Source organism: Fomitopsis serialis, assembly GCF_022376445.1.
Source record: "Fomitopsis serialis strain Sig1Antser10 chromosome Unknown B0H18scaffold_25, whole genome shotgun sequence".
In the NCBI taxonomy this organism is placed as follows: Eukaryota; Fungi; Basidiomycota; class Agaricomycetes; order Polyporales; family Fomitopsidaceae; genus Fomitopsis; species Fomitopsis serialis.
In genome coordinates this window covers 430,873-450,391 of record NW_025954985.1, presented here as the reverse complement: position 1 = coordinate 450,391, position 19,519 = coordinate 430,873, and the positions used below count along the sequence as shown (strand labels likewise).

General features: G+C 56.8%; 8 protein-coding genes and 1 non-coding gene across 9 annotated transcripts; 5 read left to right on the top strand and 4 right to left on the bottom strand.

The window, feature by feature from the left end:
- Positions 1-763: 763 nt before the first annotated feature.
- Positions 764-2,925, bottom strand: B0H18DRAFT_1001866 (ATP synthase F1 beta subunit). Its single transcript, XM_048028329.1, has 7 exons — positions 2,678-2,925; positions 2,034-2,597; positions 1,661-1,979; positions 1,395-1,605; positions 1,213-1,335; positions 1,058-1,159; positions 764-1,007 (listed from the first exon to the last, which is right to left on the bottom strand). The coding sequence occupies exons 1-7, from the start codon at positions 2,847-2,849 to the stop codon at positions 927-929; spliced, it is 1,572 nt and encodes a 523-aa protein (XP_047894654.1). The 5' UTR covers positions 2,850-2,925; the 3' UTR covers positions 764-926.
- A 290-nt stretch (positions 2,926-3,215) lies between these two features.
- On the top strand, positions 3,216-5,344 carry B0H18DRAFT_1094332 (Amidophosphoribosyltransferase). The gene is made up of 7 exons (XM_048032378.1): positions 3,216-3,383; positions 3,438-3,662; positions 3,718-3,803; positions 3,851-4,235; positions 4,289-4,512; positions 4,568-4,692; positions 4,744-5,344. Coding segments are annotated over exons 1-7 (1,629 nt in total). The 5' UTR covers positions 3,216-3,382; the 3' UTR covers positions 5,327-5,344.
- Positions 5,345-5,556: 212 nt separating this feature from the next.
- Positions 5,557-5,648, bottom strand: B0H18DRAFT_t84. Its single transcript has one exon. It is a non-coding gene; the product is annotated as a tRNA-Arg (tRNA).
- A 257-nt stretch (positions 5,649-5,905) lies between these two features.
- Positions 5,906-8,349, top strand: B0H18DRAFT_1001863 (calcium/proton exchanger). Its single transcript, XM_048028328.1, has 15 exons — positions 5,906-6,122; positions 6,152-6,217; positions 6,274-6,394; positions 6,505-6,588; positions 6,642-6,690; positions 6,745-6,776; positions 6,827-7,020; positions 7,075-7,157; positions 7,225-7,268; positions 7,320-7,489; positions 7,554-7,600; positions 7,654-7,693; positions 7,750-7,829; positions 7,886-7,920; positions 7,973-8,349. The coding sequence occupies exons 1-15, from the start codon at positions 5,949-5,951 to the stop codon at positions 7,987-7,989; spliced, it is 1,236 nt and encodes a 411-aa protein (XP_047894652.1). The 5' UTR covers positions 5,906-5,948; the 3' UTR covers positions 7,990-8,349.
- Positions 8,350-8,459: 110 nt separating this feature from the next.
- Positions 8,460-10,778, top strand: B0H18DRAFT_265989 (PP-loop family-domain-containing protein). Its single transcript, XM_048037339.1, has 6 exons — positions 8,460-8,621; positions 8,674-9,197; positions 9,249-9,371; positions 9,422-9,557; positions 9,619-10,180; positions 10,246-10,778. The coding sequence occupies exons 1-6, from the start codon at positions 8,534-8,536 to the stop codon at positions 10,382-10,384; spliced, it is 1,572 nt and encodes a 523-aa protein (XP_047894651.1). The 5' UTR covers positions 8,460-8,533; the 3' UTR covers positions 10,385-10,778.
- B0H18DRAFT_1001851 (WD40-repeat-containing domain protein) lies at positions 10,752-12,264 on the top strand. The gene is made up of 6 exons (XM_048028327.1): positions 10,752-11,051; positions 11,128-11,305; positions 11,368-11,461; positions 11,516-11,650; positions 11,700-11,804; positions 11,864-12,264. Exons 1-6 carry the CDS (start codon positions 10,808-10,810, stop codon positions 12,134-12,136), a joined length of 1,029 nt encoding a protein of 342 aa, XP_047894650.1. The 5' UTR covers positions 10,752-10,807; the 3' UTR covers positions 12,137-12,264.
- Positions 12,265-13,787, bottom strand: B0H18DRAFT_1001847 (Gtr1/RagA G protein conserved region-domain-containing protein). Its single transcript, XM_048028326.1, has 5 exons — positions 13,539-13,787; positions 13,432-13,487; positions 12,947-13,373; positions 12,427-12,895; positions 12,265-12,373 (listed from the first exon to the last, which is right to left on the bottom strand). Exons 1-5 carry the CDS (start codon positions 13,548-13,550, stop codon positions 12,294-12,296), a joined length of 1,044 nt encoding a protein of 347 aa, XP_047894649.1. The 5' UTR covers positions 13,551-13,787; the 3' UTR covers positions 12,265-12,293.
- Positions 13,788-13,821: 34 nt separating this feature from the next.
- Positions 13,822-14,725, bottom strand: B0H18DRAFT_1001844 (6,7-dimetjyl-8-ribityllumazine synthase). Its single transcript, XM_048028325.1, has 2 exons — positions 14,497-14,725; positions 13,822-14,447 (listed from the first exon to the last, which is right to left on the bottom strand). Exons 1-2 carry the CDS (start codon positions 14,706-14,708, stop codon positions 14,024-14,026), a joined length of 636 nt encoding a protein of 211 aa, XP_047894648.1. The 5' UTR covers positions 14,709-14,725; the 3' UTR covers positions 13,822-14,023.
- A 1,113-nt stretch (positions 14,726-15,838) lies between these two features.
- On the top strand, positions 15,839-16,616 carry B0H18DRAFT_875052 (SRP40, C-terminal domain-containing protein; the record flags this gene model as incomplete). Its single annotated transcript, XM_048040390.1, has 3 exons — positions 15,839-16,348; positions 16,402-16,524; positions 16,584-16,616. 3 exons carry the CDS (start codon positions 15,839-15,841, stop codon positions 16,614-16,616), a joined length of 666 nt encoding a protein of 221 aa, XP_047894647.1.
- Positions 16,617-19,519: the final 2,903 nt, after the last annotated feature.

The following is a 19,519-nucleotide window of genomic DNA, read 5'->3' as shown; positions in this document are numbered from 1 at the left end:
CCCACGTCAAATGGGTCACCAAGTAGCGCTCCGAGTGGCAAAGCGAGTTTGTCATACTCCGCGTACCACTCAGACACTTGGGCCGCGTACACTGGCCGCGATGTTCAGGGATGCGAGGTCGCTGCTCGATACAGGCCGGATAGCTCGAGTTGCTATTGCGACGCAGTGGCAGCGGTGCCACCCACTGGCAGTGGCGCATCACTTTCCACAAAACGGCAGATTTGGGTGCTAGACTACTACATTAGGAAGTGACCCATCGGACGTTGGTGACCCATTTGACGTGGGATGCCTGTAGTCAAGCTTTCAAGACTCCAGCCACACACCACTGTATGGAGCACTGCTTCGTAGCGACTATGAATCTGATCATTGGTACTTTTTTGAACTATACATGCATACCCGCTACACGGCCTATTGACACAATGCCCGTCACGCCAATCGGCAATCCCTACGCGACGTCGTATACGACCAACTCATCCACGCCCGATGTACTGAATTGCGCCACATTTTCCGACCACCCTCGTACGCGCGCACGCTCGTGAACGCGTACCTGTTAACCGTGAACAGCTCCGGTTCCGCCGAAAGACCTGACGAGCCGGGCACGTTCGATATCGCGCGAGTCATGGAACGTGTTGAACGCAGCGCTATTCGGGCAGCCTACATGGAATGCGGCTCGCTGGCAGTCGTGTCTCCACATCAGGGTGAAAACGCTAGCCGTGCTGGTAGTCAGCCCCAGCGGCGAGACTTACCATACCGAAATCACACAGCAGCATACGACGGTATTCATATTCGCGCATGACGTTAGCTCAACATTGCAGAAGATGATATACTTTTTATTGGCACTGCAGCTCTAAACTAAAATGCAACTCCAGTCCACCGAGCCACATCCATAGCACAGCTCACGTCACGCCGTCGACTGCCACGACCGATTATGACTCGCCCATCTCCTTCGCGAGCTGCTCGGCCTTGGTCTTCACGTCCTCGATCGTGCCAACCATGTAGAACGCAGACTCGGGAGCGAGTCGTGATTGCCAGAGAGGATCTCCTTGAACGACCGGACGGTGTCCTTGAGCGACACGAGCTTGCCCTCGAAACCGGTGAAGACCTGCGCGACCTGGAAGGGCTGCGACATGAAACGCTGGATCTTACGAGCACGCTCGACCTGTAGAACGCTCCTTAGGTACGTGTACTGATGCAGCACGGCAGAAAACGTACGGTCAGCTTGTCCTCCTCGGACAACTCGTCCATACCCAGGATAGCAATGATATCCTGGAGTGACTTGTAATCCTGAAGGATCTTCTGCACGGCAGTCGCGACATCGTAGTGCTCCTGGCCGACCTGTTATAGAGCACCCACGTGTGAGACATCATTCAACGACATCACAGGTGAGCACTTACGATACGGGGGTCGAGCATACGGGACTTTGAGTCGAGGGGGTCGACGGCGGGGTAGATACCGAGCTCAGCGATCTGACGCGACAACACAGTCGTGGCATCCAAGTGAGCGAAAGTTGTAGCCGGAGCAGGATCCGTCAAATCATCGGCGGGCACGTAGACGGCCTGCACAGACGTGATGGAACCCTTCTTGGTGGTGGTAATACGCTCCTGCCTGTGGACAACGGTCGTCAACACTGAGAAGGATGAATACTGTGAGGTGCACTAACATGCCACCCATGTCCGTCGAGAGCGTAGGCTGATAACCGACGGCAGACGGGATACGACCGAGCAAAGCAGACACCTCCGAACCGGCCTGGGTGAAACGGAAGATGTTGTCGATGAACAGGAGCACGTCCTGGCCCTCCTCGTCACGGAAGTACTCCGCGATGGTCAGACCAGTGAGCGCAACACGGGCACGGGCACCGGGCGGCTCGTTCATCTGACCGAACACCAGGGCGACCTTGGAGTCACCGTCAAGGTTGATGACACCCGTCTCAATCATCTCGTGGTACAAGTCGTTACCCTCACGCGTACGCTCGCCGACACCTAAAACATCAAATTAAAAAATATCGGGGATAGTGCGGAAGAACTCGGACGTACCGCAGAAGATAGAGAAACCACCGTGCGCTTTCGCGACGTTGTTAATGAGCTCCTGAATCAAGACGGTCTTGCCGACACCAGCACCACCGAAAAGACCGATCTTCCCACCACGAGCGTAAGGCGCAAGCAAGTCAACGACCTTGATACCAGTCTCCAGGACTTCCGCAGTCGTAGACTGATCCACGAACGGCGGAGGGTCGGCGTGAATGGGAGACAACTTGACACCCTTGATAGGACCCCGCTCGTCAATGGGCTCGCCGATGACGTTCATGATACGGCCGAGCGTCGCAGTACCGACGGGGATCTTGATGGGCGCACCCGTGTCGACGACTTTCTGGCCACGGACGAGACCCTCGGTACCGTCCATGGCAATGGTACGGACCGAGTTCTCACCCAGGTGCGCGGCGACTTCGAGGACGAGACGACCGCCGTGGAAGTCAACAACCTCAAGCGCGTTCAAGATGGGGGGAAGGTTCTCCGTCTCGAACTGCACGTCGACGACGGCGCCAATAACGGTCTTGACATGACCGCTGACGCCCGTTGCCTCCGTGGCATATGAGCGAGCTGCAAATCCGCAAAAAAAAGATAGAGCATTCAAGAGATGAGTTGACAGACTCCCGACACGCCGAGAAATGTGCACTGACTGGACTGCGCTGGCGCGCGGGGAGCACGAGCCTGCGCGCGTTGTGACGAGGGTGCGTGGGCGACGCGGGCCGCGATGGCAGGGACTGCAGCGGTGGAGAAGAACGCGTTGGTCTTCTTTGCGCTGTTCAGCGCCCTGCGGGAGAGACGGTGTACGCCGCGCGAGGTGAGCATGGTCGACGACGTGGACGATGAAGAGGTGGAATGACGAGGCAGGCCGACGCCCACATAAACTTCATTTCAGGCTCCGCTACCCCCCGTACCGGCTTCCTCCGAGAGCGACCGCCTCAACATTCCGTGCGCCGTCCCACGCCCCTTGGTTTGCTGGCACACCATGCGCGCGCACGCTCTATCCGTTGCCCGTTTGCTCGCAGCATCTGGCAAAGGGGCTGCAACCCGCCGCGACTGCTATTTTTCTGCCCCCACGCAGGAGGGCACGGCGGCCGGACATTCGAAGCGGAGACGGGCGGAGACCACGGGCACCGGGTGCGCGTCGCGACGCGTCCGGGAGACGGGAGCCGCCCATTGCCGACGGTGGCCGGACCGTGCACCAGGACTGCCAAAAAATTCGGCAGAGTCGAGCAGCCAGAGTCCTTGTCTGAGAGGGAGATGCCTTCACGCACGTTTGTCTCCTCGCACGCCCGCGCGACGCGCCCCGCCCTTTAGACTTTCCTCGCTGCCCAGCCAGCCATTCACCCGAGCCCGAAAGTGAGTGCAAGTGCTCGCCCCCGGCATGCTCATGGATGCGAGCGATCTTCCCAGTGTGTGGCATTATGGGACTCATTCTCCACGACGCCAGCCAGGAGGCGGCACCAGAGATCTGCGAGGGCCTGGCACTCCTCCAGCATCGCGGTCAAGATGCGTGCGGCATCGTCACTTGCGGGCCCAAGGGACGTTTCTACCAGTGCAAAGCAAACGGGATGGTCAGAGACGTCTTCGATGCTCACGCGCTTTCCACCTTGTACGGCTGGATGGGCGTTGGACACGGTGGGTGATGCTCTCCAGATGCAGTGATCTCTGACTGAGTCATTTGCGTGTGTAGTGCGGTACCCGACTGCAGGCAGCTCTCACCACGCAGAGGCGCAGCCGTTCTATGTGAACTCGCCGTACGGCATCGTTTTTGCCCATGTAAGCCCACTCTTCTGCTAGCTGCGCATCAGCTTACCCTCGACCAGAACGGCAACCTCATCAACACGCAGTCTCTCCTCCAATTCATGGACGCCACCGCCCACAGGCACATCAACACCACGTCCGACTCGGAGCTCCTCCTCAACGTCTTTGCCGACAACCTACAGAAGACAGGAAAGTTCCGTATCAATGAAGAGGATATCTTCACCGCGATCGGTAGCCTGATGGAGCAGTGTAAGGGCGCGTATGCCTGTGTAGCGATGCTCGCGGGTTTCGGCATCATCGCCTTCAGAGACCCGAATGGCATTCGGCCTGTAGGCATGGCCTCGCGCAAGGCGTTTGGCAGCGCCACGGGCAAGGACTACATGTTCGCAAGCGAGAGTGTAGTTGCGGACGCGAGTGGTTTTGGCGATTGGGAGGACGTCAGGCCAGGTGAGCGTCTCACACCTCGGACATGGGCCGGGCGGCGCTGAGGCAGTATACAGGCGAGGCAGTTATCATTACACGCAACAGCGTCAGCCGCAGGATTGTCGGCAAGGCGGCGACGTTCGCACCGGACATCTTCGAGTACGTCTACTTCGCCCGCCCGGATTCGGTGTTAGACGGGATAAGTGTCTACCGGAGCCGGATGGCGATGGGCGACGCACTTGCCGCGGAGGTGCAGCGCGTGCTCACCGAAAAGGGCCTGTCGGTCGACGTCGTCATTCCCGTAAGTGCCGTGGTGCGCTGACGCGAGCTAAGGCGGCTGAAGGCTGTGTTATCAGGTTCCGGACACGTCAAGAGTGGCGGCGTTGAACTTGGCGCAGAAACTTAATCTGCCCTACCGAGAAGGCTTCATTAAGAACCGATATGTTGGGCGCACGTTCATTATGCCCGGACAGCAGATGAGGTAGGTCTGCGTCGATGTAGCTATGTCGCATATCTGACCTGGGTCCAATAGGAAGAAAAACGTGCGGCGGAAGCTGAACGCGATGGCGCTCGAGTTTGCGAACAAGAATGTACTGATCGTCGACGACTCGATCGTGCGGGGGACAACCTCGAAGGAGATCATCCAGATGGCGAAGGACGTCGGCGCGAAGAAGGTCATCGTCGCGTCTTGCGCCCCACCTATCCGCTACTCGAACGTCTACGGCATCGACATGCCGTCCCGCGTCGAACTCGTCGCCCACAATCGGTCGCTGGACGCCATTGCGGAGACGATTGGCGCGGACCTTGTCATCTTCCAGACACTGCCCGACCTTATCGAGGCCGTGCGGCAGTTCAACCCGTCGATTCCGCAGTTTGACTGCTCCGTGTTCACTGGCGAGTACGTGACTGGCGGTGTCGACGAGGAGTATCTGTCCATGTTGGAGAAGATCCGATCTGACAATGCAAAGAGCAAGACCCTGAGCGTGGAGGCGAATGGCCTTGCGGGCGGTGCGGATATGGTTCAGGAGCGCAGTGAGCTCGCCCTCGGGTGCAGCGGGCCAATGAACGGGGCAGATGATACAATAGGTTTGCATAATAGCTGGAAGTTGGGCTAATAGTGTCTTGGCTAGCTAGCGGTCGCGTTGTATCTGTGCTGTGTACTGCGTAATGCTGTATGTACATTTGGGTCCTGTGCTGCATCCTGTGACCTTCCTAGGTACGGATCCGCTAACCTGTCATACTACCTCGCCAGGTTGGTGTCTGCGCCGCCGCCGGCGAGGGGCGAAGAAGATCCAACGCCAAAGGAACAAAATATAAAAAATATGGCCTGAAGGTAAATATCCACTACCACCGACGGGGATCGAACCCGCAACCCCCACCTGGCTTTCCCACGGTCACGTGTAGGAAGGTGATGCGCTACCATTGCGCCACGATGGCCACAACTGTGAACAGCAAAGTAGTAATAAGTATGTAAGGCCGTTTAATGACCCACCTTGGCGTTTTCGGGACTGGTGGTTTGCGCTTGGTTTGCCGCTTTGCGCCGTCGGGAGTTGGTCAGGAGTCGACATCCGAGATCCTTGGCATAAAAGTCTTGGCACCCCAGAAGCACATTATGTAAGCGGGCTATGATGCACTTGTCCCGCCTGCCGGTGCGCAGTGGGCAAGTGGCCCGATCGTGTGTACGGTTCGTATAAAGCCACCCGCCTGTCCTTACACAGCCCTTCAACGTTCCGAACCATGTCCACCGGCTCAGAAACGACGCCCCTGCTCCCCACGCAAAATGGCAACGGTAACGCCCAGTCGCCGTCGTTCACCCATCGTGCCACAGAGTTCCTGAAAGCAGAGGGCCAGCCTAGCTGGCTTGCTTCGTACCGATACTTCTTCTTTGGCTCTTGGCTCAATGTTCTCCTCGTATTCATTCCCTGAGCTTCCTCGCGGAGCACTTGCACTGGGACGCCGCGTTACGCTTCGCGTTCAGTTTCATAGCAATCATGCCTCTGGCAGCGGTGAGCGAGGAGTGGCAATGGTGTCCACCTACCTCATGCTGAAGCCGTATTTGCAGCTGCTGGGGACCGCGACGGATCAAATGTCACTAAAGTTGGGTCAGACATTGTCCGGTCTGTTGAATGCCTCTTTTGGGAATGCCGTTGAGATTATTGTCGGCGTTGCTGCCCTTCTGCAAAGTGAGATTCAGCCATTGTCTTACGCGAACCTCCTCCTGACGTGGGCCTGCTCACCGTAGATGAACTGCGAATTGTACAGACTTCGGTGAATAGGAGCATATAGTCTCTAGTTCCATTGTCCCTAATGTTTCCGAAGATGCTGGGTTCGATCCTGTCGAACCTCCTCCTGGTATTGGGATGCTCTTTCTTCGCAGGTAGGTCATTGCACCCGCGAAGGCATCCCAACGGTTCTGAATTCTCGTACCAGGTGGCCTGAAATACTCAGAAAGCAGCTTTCATCAAACGGCCGCTCAAGCGTATGCCTCTCCTTCAATGGACTGCGCTCTAGAATTGACCACGCACCTTTACAGCTCGAGCTCGCTCATGACTTTGGCATGCATCAGTATGTCGTTCTATCCACCGAGGGTTTTGACATTGACCGTCTGTCGACAGCCCTCGTCATCCCCGCCGCATACCACAGCGCACAATCGCACGCTGGGAACTCGACGACCCTGGTAAATTCGATCGCCAACGCTGTTGTCGACGGCACAGATCTCGACACGGCGTCTGAGCGTGGCCTGCTTCTCATCTCGCGCGGGACGGCGTTGCTTCTGTTGGTCGTATATGTCGGCTACCTCTTCTTCCAGGTGCGTTTCTGCGTCCTAGTTGTTGAGTGTGTCCTCACCTACTCCCGCTCACAGCTGAAGACACATGCGTACCTATTTACGGAGGACGAGGGCGAGGTGGAAGCACAGTTGATGAACGTCCCTGCTGCTGGGTCCGCGTGCGTACTTCGCTTCCGTGCTTGTGAAGCGCTGCGGCTCAGAGTCCAACTAACTCCGTTTTCGCAGTCTTCTGCTTGTCACCGTCATTACATCATTCTGCGCCGATTACCGTGAGTGCTTCTCGATCGCACGCCGGTTCCTTTGTTGATTCTGTGTCCCAGTGGTTGCTTCGATTGAGGAGGTCGCCACCCGCTATGGCATCTCGAAGCCATTCATCGGTGTGATACTGCTTCCCATCGTAGCCAACGCAGCCGAACATGTCACCTCGATTTGGATGGCTCGTAAGAACAAGATGGCTCTGACGATTGGGATCTGTGTGGGCAGCTCGATCGTGCGTGTCTACAGCGTCTATTATGCCCATCACAACCGCACAGACTGATCGCTATTCAATCTAGCAAATCTCGGCCTTTGTGGTTCCGCTTCTTGTGATCGTAGGCTGGATGTGAGTGCATGGATTCAACGCAGAAGGACAATGGCTGAGACGTTCGATCGCAGGACTGGCCACAACCTAACGCTCTTTTTCTCCAATTTTGAGGTATGTAGTGCATCATGTGCGAGGTAACGCATGTCTCATGAGCGTGGCGTCCTCAGACGATTGTGCTCTTCGTGTCTGTGCTTCTGGTGCAGTTCCTCATTCAAGACGGTAAATCAAACTACATGGAAGGCATGATGTGAGTCTCACTCGTCCCATGCAACTGCCGGCTATATCTCACCCGTCTCCCTCTAGGCTCATGACCTTGTACCTTGTCATCGCTATCTCTTGTGAGCCTCATATTGTTACATGTTACGGTGTTTGACTGACGGTTCCTCGCAGTCTGGGTCTCACAGTGAAGGCGGCAAGATTGGTCCGCTGCGCCAAAAGTAGACGACACACGTTGGTCACCACGCACGTACCATACTGTTCTGTACTGTATTATCATCGTACTGCGATACCCCGAATATTGTCGATCCTTCCCCTTCTCCGAATTGGACGTTTCCTCTATTTCTTCTAGTGCAGTGCTCGTTGTTCACTGTATCCGTAGTCTTGGCATTTACGCGAGTAGGACGTCGACGACCTCTTGTTGCACATTTAGTGACATCAATGTACGCGCCTCGTTACTCTGCGCAATAACAGACGCGGATATACAGCTTTTCGACGGACTTGTGACCGCTCACTTACCGTATAGCAGTTGCTACAAAGTCCTATTTCCGTTCTCCAGAACCCCGTTTAACGACTTGCATACCAAATGCGGTAAGTCATGTACTAGACCCAGCGCTCCGGTCGCCGAACTCGCATTCGGACTCGGACACTTCCTCAGTCCAGCCAGAACGCCATATAGATTGTGCGTACAATAACATCCTCCTCGTTGTTTGGGAGAGGAACGGTCTGGGCACCATGCCCTCCCTGGCGGCCATATCCAAGGGTGAATTCTTGCAGTTATTCCAACGATGCATGCCTCCTGGAGGATGGCCAGACACGATCGGTATGGATGCACGTCATTTCTACGTTGTACCTCATATACTGAACACATGTAGCGGTAGCAAACTCTGGCGGTCCGGACTCTACGTGTCTGCTCTATAATCTGTCTTCACTTGTCAAGAATGGACCATCTGGTTTACCGCAACGACTGTTGTCGATTCATATCAACCACCAACTGCAGGCGGCGTCGAATGACATGGCAGATTTGGCTTCCAGAAACGCGCGAGCCCTGGATGTCGAGCACCTCGTCTTCACTGTTCCATGGTCAAAACCTCCGTATCCAAACTTCCCTCACGCGGCATCCACTGAATCGCTTGCGCGGAGTGCGCGCATGCGGGCTTTCTTCGACCTAATGACCAGAGAAGGCGCGACGGTACTTGCACTTGGTCATCATGCCGACGACCAAGTCGAAACCGTGATCATGCGTGCCGCTCGCCAAAGCCGTTTCATGGGCCTCGGTGGTATGATGCCCGTGCGGCGGTGGGGAATGGGCGACGACGCAAGCGAGGATCCGCTCGCTTCCTTTGGCAATCAAGGCATGTCCCGGTGGATGGTACGACCGTTCCTGACTGTACCGAAGGTAAGGTCCTGCAGGCTCGTGCGAACGAACATGGTCCAAGCTTACGAACAGGCCAGGATCCTTTCCACGTGTGACCAGAACGCGTTGAAATATACTATTGACAAAACGAACTTCGAACCGTCTCTCACTGTGCGGAATGCGATTCGGCATGCACTGGACTCCTCAGACGGACTGGTGAGCTGCTTCTCAATTTGTCTCGACGCAAAGTAACATTCCTTCTGTAGCATTCAACGCTGTCGGACGTCGAAATGAATATTCCTAAGCTGCTGAAGGGGAGTTTTGACAGTCCTCAAAATCGAGATGATCTTCGTGAGATTGTACGATTGTCAGGACAGCATGTTGACATGGTCAACGGACAAGGTCGGTGAAAACCCGGTTTCCCCGTGTTGCTTCAAGGCTAATACCCCGACCTTCTTTGCAGTCGACAACATCTTGGCACGCTGCCTGCTGCCGACTTTACCGTCTACAGTGACACTACCCTCGGCATGGCTGCAGAACATCCCAAGTGATACGCTCGAGGGTCTCATGGCACGCGTCCTGCGCTATGTTTCATGCCATCCATGGGGTTCACGTCGCGCGCGAGCGAGCGGATCCAGCTCTGCATATCAAGTTATCATGAACAGCGTAACACAAAATGGGCCGGAAGTGCGACCTCGATCGCCGTTTGTACCCGGGGCGTCCGTCTTATTCAGACCTGGCTTCGTAGCTCAGGATGGCATCTTCCGGCAAGTGGATCAGCAACCGGAAAATATGCGTCCTGCATGGCGTTTGCAGAGAACTCCACCGCACGAGAAGAATAGATCTGAACTGGACAAGAAACCCAAGCCACTGTTGGTCAAGATAGCCCCACTGCTCTCTCAATGGCGACCAAAGCGCGAGGACCCGATTCTGCTGTACGATCACAGGTTCCGTCTCCACTTCGACATGGCACGCATCCCCCCAAGAGTCCTGTCTGTTCTGAGGGACAACAGTGATGCAGAGATGTACGTGCGCCCCAATGGTCCGGAACACAGTCCGAAGGTCGTATGGCTCACAGGCTCACGCGAAGTCATCCTGGCGGACTATCGACGCGATGTATTGGGTATGTCCGAGGGAAAATCGAAGGCGAAGGTACCCAAACAAAACTGGATTCGTATGAAGCTAGTGCGATCGTTAGAGGCCATATAACGATCGGCTGGATCATATGACCGACATTCTCTGAGTCCCTGCATACCGCACGAAACATCTTGAAGCATCGACATGATGTGCTCGACCCATTGGTATGTCAGCCCGCACGTCGTGGGATCGTCCACCCGCTGAGGCCTTTGCTTCAGTCTCCACCCAAGCTGCCTTCCTTACGGTGGTGTTTGTCGACGATGGTTGAAGTACATAGTGCGGCATTTCTCTCTGGTGTTCAGCCATTCCGACCGCTTCATTGTATCGACTGGCTCACGTACGGGTACAAATCTAACTCAGCCAGACACGTCGGTACCATGTCAGGAGCAGTGGACAACTCAGACGACGGTCACTGGATTGTCTAAACAGGTATGTGTGCGTATGTGGGTCCCCGGTTCGCTTTTTGCGATTAGCATCACTACCTCGAGGCGTCGACCCACTTGTCCTCTCCCATCATGAACCAGGCAGATCTAGCAGCGAATTCATACTCGGTAGACCCGGCAGAGGCCATCCTAGACGGACACCAGTGTATGGTGACAGCCGTCGCCTTCCATCCTACCCTCAACGTGTTGGCGTCCGCAAGTGAAGATCGCACCATCAAGATATGGCAGTACGACATCGGCGCCCTGCAACGGACTGTCCTGGGGCACACAGGGTCCGTCAATGACCTTGATTTCAACAGCAAGGGTACTCTACTTGGTGAGCGTCGGTTCTGTCTGTCAAACGCCAGCCGACAGGTCGTGTAACAGGCTGAGGCCTGATTGCATTATGCCAGTGAGCTGTTCCTCGGACCGCACGATCAAAATATGGGACGTCGAAAACGGATGGGGGGACACGAAGACATTCGTGGGGCACGAACATACCGTGTCCTCAGTCCGCTTCATGCCCGGCGATCAGCAGATCGTCAGCGGTAGCCGCGATGGGACCGTCAGGATATGGGATGTGGCGTCGACGTATGTCTCGTCCTTGGATTGAGCTGGAATGCTTGACTTGCTTACTGTATCGTATCTCCTAGGGCTGAGCTTCGCACCGTGATAGCCAATGCGGGGTGGATCAGATGTGTCCGCCCGTCCTATGACGGCCAGGCCATCTTGAGTTCATCCGACCAGGTGCGAATCGCACGTCTGGTCATGGCGAGCAGAGGCTGAGTAGACGTTGTCCAGGTTGCTCGCTTGAGCGACGCACGTACCGGGCAGACGTTGGTGGAGTTTGTGGGGCACGACCTCGTCGTGGAGGCGGCTGTCTTCGCACCTGTGGCAGCCTACCCTGCCATACGCGAACTCGCGGGCCATATCTCAGTACGTCCGGTTTATCCGTTTCATGGTCACCGCTACACTGTACGTCTAGGCGGCTGGTGGCCCGGAGCGACCGGGAAGGTACATGGCCACCGCATCGCGAGACAAGTGCATCAAAATCTGGGACTGCCAGAGCGGGCAAGCCATAGGGACCTTGGTGAGTAGTCCGATCTCTCGCCACTGACATACCGATCGTCACCTCGCACCCATTCGCAGGTCGGCCATTGCTACTGGGTACAGGCGCTCGTCTTCCACCCTAGCGGCAAATACCTGCTCTCTGCGTCGGACGACTATACCATCCGCGTGTGGGAGCTCAGGACGGGGCGCTGCGTGCGGACGGTCGAGGCGCACCCGCACTTCGTGTCGTGTTTGGCGTTGAACCCGAGGTCTGCGAGGTCTCGCAGCCTCGTCGCGTCGGGCGGCCCGGACATGACCATCAAGGTCTGGGACGAGGAGGCTTGGATACAGGAGGCTTCGGCGAGGTTGTAGAGGCACCTCCATACTGGGTCGACCCTTGAGCTTCTCGATAAGTCGGTAGGTCTGTGTCAAACATGATGGAGGAATGTATTAGCATAGCGACGTGTATGGTATAATCTTATAGCAGGTCTTCCGAGCAGAGGCGCGTGTCCGAAAGCATACAGTCCGTCTATGATACCAAGCTATCGCCCTGCAGCTCCTCGAACTTCTTCCGGGCAAGCCGGATGTTCATCCTCAGCGCCGCAGTCTCTGCAAGCAACCATGAGCACTGCACTCCATCTTGCATTCACCAAGAGACGCACCTATTGTCGGGTCATGCACCACGATAAGCACGTACGTGTTCTTCGTGAGCTCGTCGAGCACCGCCGTGAACTCGTCCAGCTCCATCTCGAGCGAGTGGAACTCCTCGCGCACGCGCGAACACGCGTGCTTGAACGCCTTGATCAGCTCGGACGTCCGCTCGTAGCGCGTCGGCGAGAGCCGGTGTGCGTCCGCGTCCGCCTCGAGCTCGGGCTCGCGCGCGGGGAGAGAGCCCTGCGAGGTCGGCGTGAGAAGGCCGTTCGTTGTGGCATGCGAGGAGGACGGGGAAGCGAGCGCGGGGGGGCTAACGGGCGGCGCGGAGGGAGGAGGAGAGGAGGTCGCAATAACGAGGAAGGTGGTGCGCTCGAAGAGGATTACTTCGGTTGCGCTGCAGGCGTGCGCGAGGGTGGTGAGGTGCTTGGAGAGGACGGCAGCGTTTGGAATCAGGGTATGGACTATCCGGGACCACGCCTAGAGCTTCACGTGAGGAGAGTATGAGTAGAAGCTGAGGAAGTGGCGTACCTTGTACAGGCTCTCGTCGTATATGCTCGTCCCGAACACGGTCATAGACACATCCCCACTTGCCTGCTGAAGCTCAAGGGTCTTCCTCTCGAGAGTCTGCGCGCGCGAGCCGCGGGCAAGATCCATCTTGTGCACGAGGAGGAAGACGGCGGCGTCAGGGCTGTACTTCTGGAGCGCGGCGAGGCAGTCGCGGTAGTACTGGAGGTCCTTGGGCATGTTGCGCGACTCGACCTCGAAGACGTAGATCATGACGCCGACGTGCTGGAAGATGGTGGACGCCTGCAGCGCAAGGTAGGTGTCCATGAATGCATCCTGGCCGCCGCAGTCCCAGAGGTTGAGGATGAGGTCGCCGAGGAAGCGGACGTGGTTCTGCTCGACGTCGATCGTCGCGCCGAGACGCGCGGTGAGGGACGCAGGGTTGTTCGAGCTGAGAGGACCGAGCTGTGAGCGAGCGTTCGCAGGAGTAGATCGTGTATTAGACTTACAAGATCAAAGACCGCATCGACGTCTTCCCGCTCCCCGACGCGCCCATGAGCAACACCTAACATGACCCCCTTCAGATATGTTACCCAGACCAGGTCTGCTGCTTTACCTTCTTCTTCATGATGCTCTGAGACGAATTGAAGGGTGGTAGACTAGGGAAGGCTTGGAGTACCGCCCGGACGTTGTCAGGCGTCGAGCGCGATCAACGGTCAGCAGCAACCAGTCTAGCTTTAGAGTTTCCGGAGCCGTTTGCAACTATGGCGTCGCACAGGGCGTGCAGTAAGAAGAGTAGCGGGGCTGGATGAGGGGGACGGCAACCATGGTTGTCATTGAGTAAACCTGAGTCGGCGGCGGGTGGCTGCACAGCGGCGACAGTAGCCGGACAAACCAATCGTCATATGGCAACTCCGTGCAGTACGCTGGCAGTACGTATGAATACGTACTCTCACTCCTCAGCTGAGTCGTCCTCGCAGTCCAGGATTGTCACGAGCAAAATCTTGTGTTTTACATTCGGGCCTACTGCTACTCTTCTGTTCGTCGTACACAGCGTACACAACCTCAAGCGGTGTCTACATTCCAAAAGCACTGTCCGCGTCAGAACTTGCCTTCCGACCAGCGTCTCGTGTGCGACGCCATCTCTACCGCAGCAGCGGCCCAGTCCTCGCCATGGTTATGTCCCTTGTTCTCCCCTCGCCCAATGCCCGCTCGCTCCAGGGCCTGATCGTCGTTGAGGGCCGTAAGGACGCCGAATATGACCGGCACACCCGTGTCCAGCTGAACGCGCATGAGCGCGTGCGATACGCTGTCGCAGATGTACTCGAAGTGCATGGTGGAGCCCTTGATGAGGACACCAATGGCAATGACAGCGTCGAAAGGCTGGCTGGGCATGCCTGCAATGGTCGGGGCAGGAGTGGATGCGCGAGAGCCAGGGCGAGGGGAGGAGATGGACCCGAAGTTCAGACCTCCCAGCAGGTCGGTTGCAGTCGCTCCCGCCTGAACATGAGAGCCAGCAATCACCCTAGGGGAGGTGAACGTCCCACACAGATAGCTGAGATGTCGGAACGTACCTCTGGCAGGCGAGAGGCAACTCGAAGCTGCCGGGGACGGACTGGAGGAGGATGTTACTCTCCTTGACCCCCTGCTCCCTGAGCTTGGCGACGGTGCCCTCAACGAGCGCGTCGATGACGGTCTTGTTCCATCGCGAGTGCACGATGGCAATGCGGAGGGAGGAGCCGTCGAATTTGGCGGAGGCGGGAGCTGGGCCTTTTATTGAGTGCATCGTTGCCCACCGCTGGGCGCCTCCGCGCGAGCTCCCCGGGATCGCGTTGTGTGCTCCTGTTTGCTCCCCGTGGCAGATCGCAGATTTCTGCTTCCGGCCCTCTCATTGGCTCCCCGGTGCCCCGTCTGCTCGCATCGGCCTCCCCATACCACACACTACTACCGTCCACATCTTGGCCCTCGGACATGGACATCAATGTATTGCGTACGTACTGTCGGCACATATGCTCGGGAGACGAATTGATCATTCTTGAAGCAGTAACGTATGCCCTCATCTATGACTTCCTCTCGCGAAGGTCACATACAAAAGCAGCTGAGTCGGTGAAGAAAGCCGCGAAGGGCACCGTTGACCTGGACACCGAAAGGAGCCTCGACACGAAGTTGGAGCAGCTTGTATCGGAGTGGAAGGCTTCTCAGGCGAAAGCGGGGGCTACTCAGTGAGTATTCGCTGTACTGAAATAGCTACATGATTGTGCTAACATGTCGTAGGCAGAAGAAAGCAAAGAAAGATGCTAAATGTACGTCTGCACACTTCTCGCACCCGTGCCCATATCGTACTCATGCACGCTCCAGCTCTCTCCGAGTCCGAGTCTGACTCGTCTAGCTCGAGCTCCGACGACGATTCAGACTCTGACAGCGACTCATCCTCTTCGAGTTCAAGTTCTTGTACGTCCCTGTCTCAGACCTCACCCGCGTACCTAATCCCCATTCGTCTCAGCGTCGGAGTCGGAAGCAGCTGGCAAGAAGAAGACAACCAAGGCCCCTGCGCCGGCAAAAGCTGTAGTCCTTGAACCAGCCAAGTCCCCGTCCCCACCAACGAGCAAAACCATGTCAAGTGACGACGACGATGACGACGACAGCAGCAGCAGCAGCGATTCAGATTCGCCTGGTGCACCCACTGGGAAGGCAAAGACGGTGACGAAGAAGCCTGCTACGAAGAAGGGTGCCAAGGATGCGGACGACAGCGACGACTCGAGTTCTGACTCTGATTCCGACTCGAGTTCCAGCAGCAGTTCGAGCTCAAGCTCAAGTTCAAGCTCGAGCGAGGACGAAGACGAAGCACGCAAGAAAAAGACTCCCCTTGCGAAAGCGAAGCCCAAGCCCACGCCCATGGCCAAGCCAAAACCTCCCATGCCCACCCCAAGTTCGAGCTCGAGCTCGTCTGACTCAGACTCCGATTCCGACTCCAGTTCCAGCAGCGATGCGCCCGTGCCTCAGAAAAAAGTGGAGAAGCGCAAGGCGCCTAGCCCCGCCGTGTCCTCCTCGGACTCGAGCTCCAGCTCATCGTCAGACTCGGACTCGGACTCGGACTCGGACTCGTCATCATCAAGCTCGAGTTCGTCCAGCTCCTCATCCCCCGCCCCATCGCCTCCCAGTCCTAAGCAGGTCCGCACCGCGAAGAAGCAGCGCGTGGCGGAGGACGGTTCTGCGGCGGTCACTGCGACCGTCAACATCGCGGACTTCAGCGCGGGGACGCAGCATGCCGCCAACGGGGACGAGAAGGACAAGGACAAGGCGGGCAACGGGAACGGGAACGGGAAGGGCAAGCCGAGGAAGGGCAATGTGCCTTTCCAGCGTATCAAGGTGGACGAGGTCGCGTTCGTCGACGACAGGCTAAAGGACAATACGTTCGAGTCTAGGGTGCGTTTAGATTGGCCTGTGTGGGCGGACGATACTGACGTGAGCGTGCGCAGGGCGCGGCGGCGAACGACTACGGCGAACGTGCGGCGCGCGACCTCATCGTGACGCGTGGTGCGGGGTTCAGGAAGGAGAAGAACAAGAAGAAGAGGGGGAGCTATCGTGGAGGCGATATCACGGTGAGTCCTGGGTGGCGGATGGGTGGATCGTCTAACTGACTGACTGAACGTTGGTATAGATGCAGAGCTTCAGCATCAAGTTCACGGATTAGAATCGCTTGTGTCTGGGTTGTCGGGGATATACATCGGTGTGACTCTGGATCCATTGTTGTAGGATCGAGAGGAGCACCGACATGAGTACTTCAGTCCCACTGGTTTACATGATTTACGCGAGGATACTATTAGGACCAGATTAGGACGTCCCCGAGCTTGAGATCCAGGCCTACCGTGATCGAGCGACCGCACGGATACTGCATGCAAGAGCCTTGAGCATTATAACTTATAACCGTACATTGGTTACAACCATCTAAGTTACCCCCGGGAGGGCTCGTCGTCGACGAGTCCGGTGCAGACCTTCTCGTGGTCCGGGGGGTGAGTAACCCTTTCGAGGGTGAAACGAACATGCACTTTAAGGCCAGTCGTGACTATTAAGCACACTGACCAGGATCTCGTCAAAGAACGACATCCGTCGGGATAGTGGGACATCCACCCCTCCCGCACGACACACTCAGTGTCCACGTACCCAACCCAACACGTAACCCAGCCACGTATCTACGAAACGTAGGAATCTACCTAAAACCGCCCCAGTGTCGCGCTGTCGCTGCCTCTCACTCTAATGCCCTGCGTCGCCATCCCGGCGCCAACACACCTGGCACAGCGCCAATTTAGAGTTCACGCCACAAGCACAACAACTTTAAACAAGGTTGCCACCAGCAGCCGAATTAGCCCTGCAACTAACGTTCTGGAACGAGCGGACAACTGGAGACCCGCTCCCCAAAGCCACCACCCCCCACATGCGATCCAACTTGTGACACTTTCCTTTCCTTCATCCTAACCAGAAAATGAGCGTCTAAAGAAGCATGACATATCAATTTCCCCTGTAACAAACGTAAAAATGGGGATCTCTAACCGGTCCTCATGCCACAGGTAAACGCTCAGCCCACTGATAAAAACTGGAGCATCTTCAATAACAGAGGTCCCCAGCACCCAAGATGACACCCACCAGCTCTGCGCCAAAGCCTCCTCGCCGCTACAAACACTCTCTGAAATGGCCAACACAGGCGAAACATCCCGTTCCATGGACCCCCACAGTCCTAGATCTGAACGATCACTCCGCCCTATCGCCCATTCGATGTCTACCCATCCTCCGTCTCGCACACAACATCCCAGAGTCAGTGGCGATTGAAGTAGATGGAAACCCGGAGAGATGCAACTCGGCCTTGACGTGGACGGTGAAGAAACGCCCGTCCTCCCAAATTGTGACAGGCTTACCGGTTATACTCGTTGCCGAAGGCACGCGATCCGGCCCAGGCCGAATCGCGGCAGTCACCGAGCTGAGAAGGCACTGGATCACGTGGTCTATCACGGGGTCACCGGGAATCTGCAGAATCAGAGTACCGACCTCATGGTCCAGACTCACGGGCCGAGAAAAAGCCAATCACACAACCTTATACCACCTGCTATCACCACTCCCTCTACCCCACGCGTCCCTCGCGTCGAACGCCCTCCTCCAAGAAAGTAAGGAGAGTCCGTACGAGTTCGACTCAGACGAAGAAGACGAATCGGGATTCTGAACACAACGAAGAATGGTAGATTATAGATACATGCCGGGGAATCATTGCCGTAGCCTCGATCGTCGCCGCCGAAACTCCCGCCCACCGTACGTTACTGCTGCCGGTCGATCATAAGCTACGTAGGGCGCTCCCCTCCCACTCTAGTCGTAAAACCCACGCGCAACCAGGAACCGTTACCGCAGCAGTCGATGAAACTGTTTTCCTGAATTCATGACACAGCGAGCGCTACCCGTAACGCCCGAAGCAAGTAACGTAGACGAATGTGCGGACTCGCACACGAAACTATAGGCACGCTTACGCTGCACGCAGAGAGTTCGCCACAAACCGAACCAAAGCTGAGTCCATTCATAAGTGCCGAAAACCTCGCGGAGACAATTCTAGGTCCGCGAATTTCGCATTTCTTAGATCAAACGGTCTCGACACAGCAATCTCCAGGAATTAGCCGAACAGCAACGTGCACTAAATCTTGACAGGGAAGCACTGGACGTGGGACGCCAACAACACGCAGGCCCCACAATCCCCGCAGGCAAGAAGCCGCATCCATTCCGGGACGTCTGTCAAAGCTTTTTGCAAATTCAACTAACCAGCGCTAAAGCGCTGCAGGCAGGGAAGGCCCGACCTCGTAAACGCAAGCATCCTCCCAAACTGGAGCATTCCTCCCGCCCCACGCTCACTAGCCCGCTTTACCAAATCTCAGCAATTTCGCCCGCGACGAAGCTAATGCCAGCAGAGTAGGAAACAAGAATACACGCCCGCAGCCCTCCCGCATTGTCGACATGCTGGATCCCTGAACGAGCCCGGCCACACACCGCCTCTCGCACTATGTCGTACACCACTGACAGGCGCGTGAATGCACCGACGCAAATCCAATATACGATGACCGAATTAGCGACATAACGGTCTCAGAACATCAGAATGGACCCGGGAACGGTAATGCACAGCCCACAGCAGCAATCCCATCGACAGCCTTACATCATCAAAGGCCATGAGGATAAAAGGGCCACTGAGGCTGCGCTCTCCTCACCAATTAGATAACTCGATTTTCGTACTATCTCGCCCAGCATGATCCAGAACAAACCATCCTCCGTCAACGATGGGACCAGCTCGCCTCCGCGTCTCGTCAGGACCAGCTCGCCGCGTCGCCAGGCATCTCTCCCCTCCTGTTCCCCTCCCTCGCGCGTTACCGGTGCGAGCCCTACCGCCTCTCCAGCCGGCAACCCTTGGGTCTCGCCTCGCGCCGTCTCGCCCGTCGGACGCACCGGTCTCTCCTACGCGGCAGTGGTGGCACGACCTCCTTCGACTACGCCGTCGATCGCAGCCCAAGTCCCGCCCGCTGCCCACGACGCTACCGAGACCGGAACCGCCACCAAGGCTATCACGCA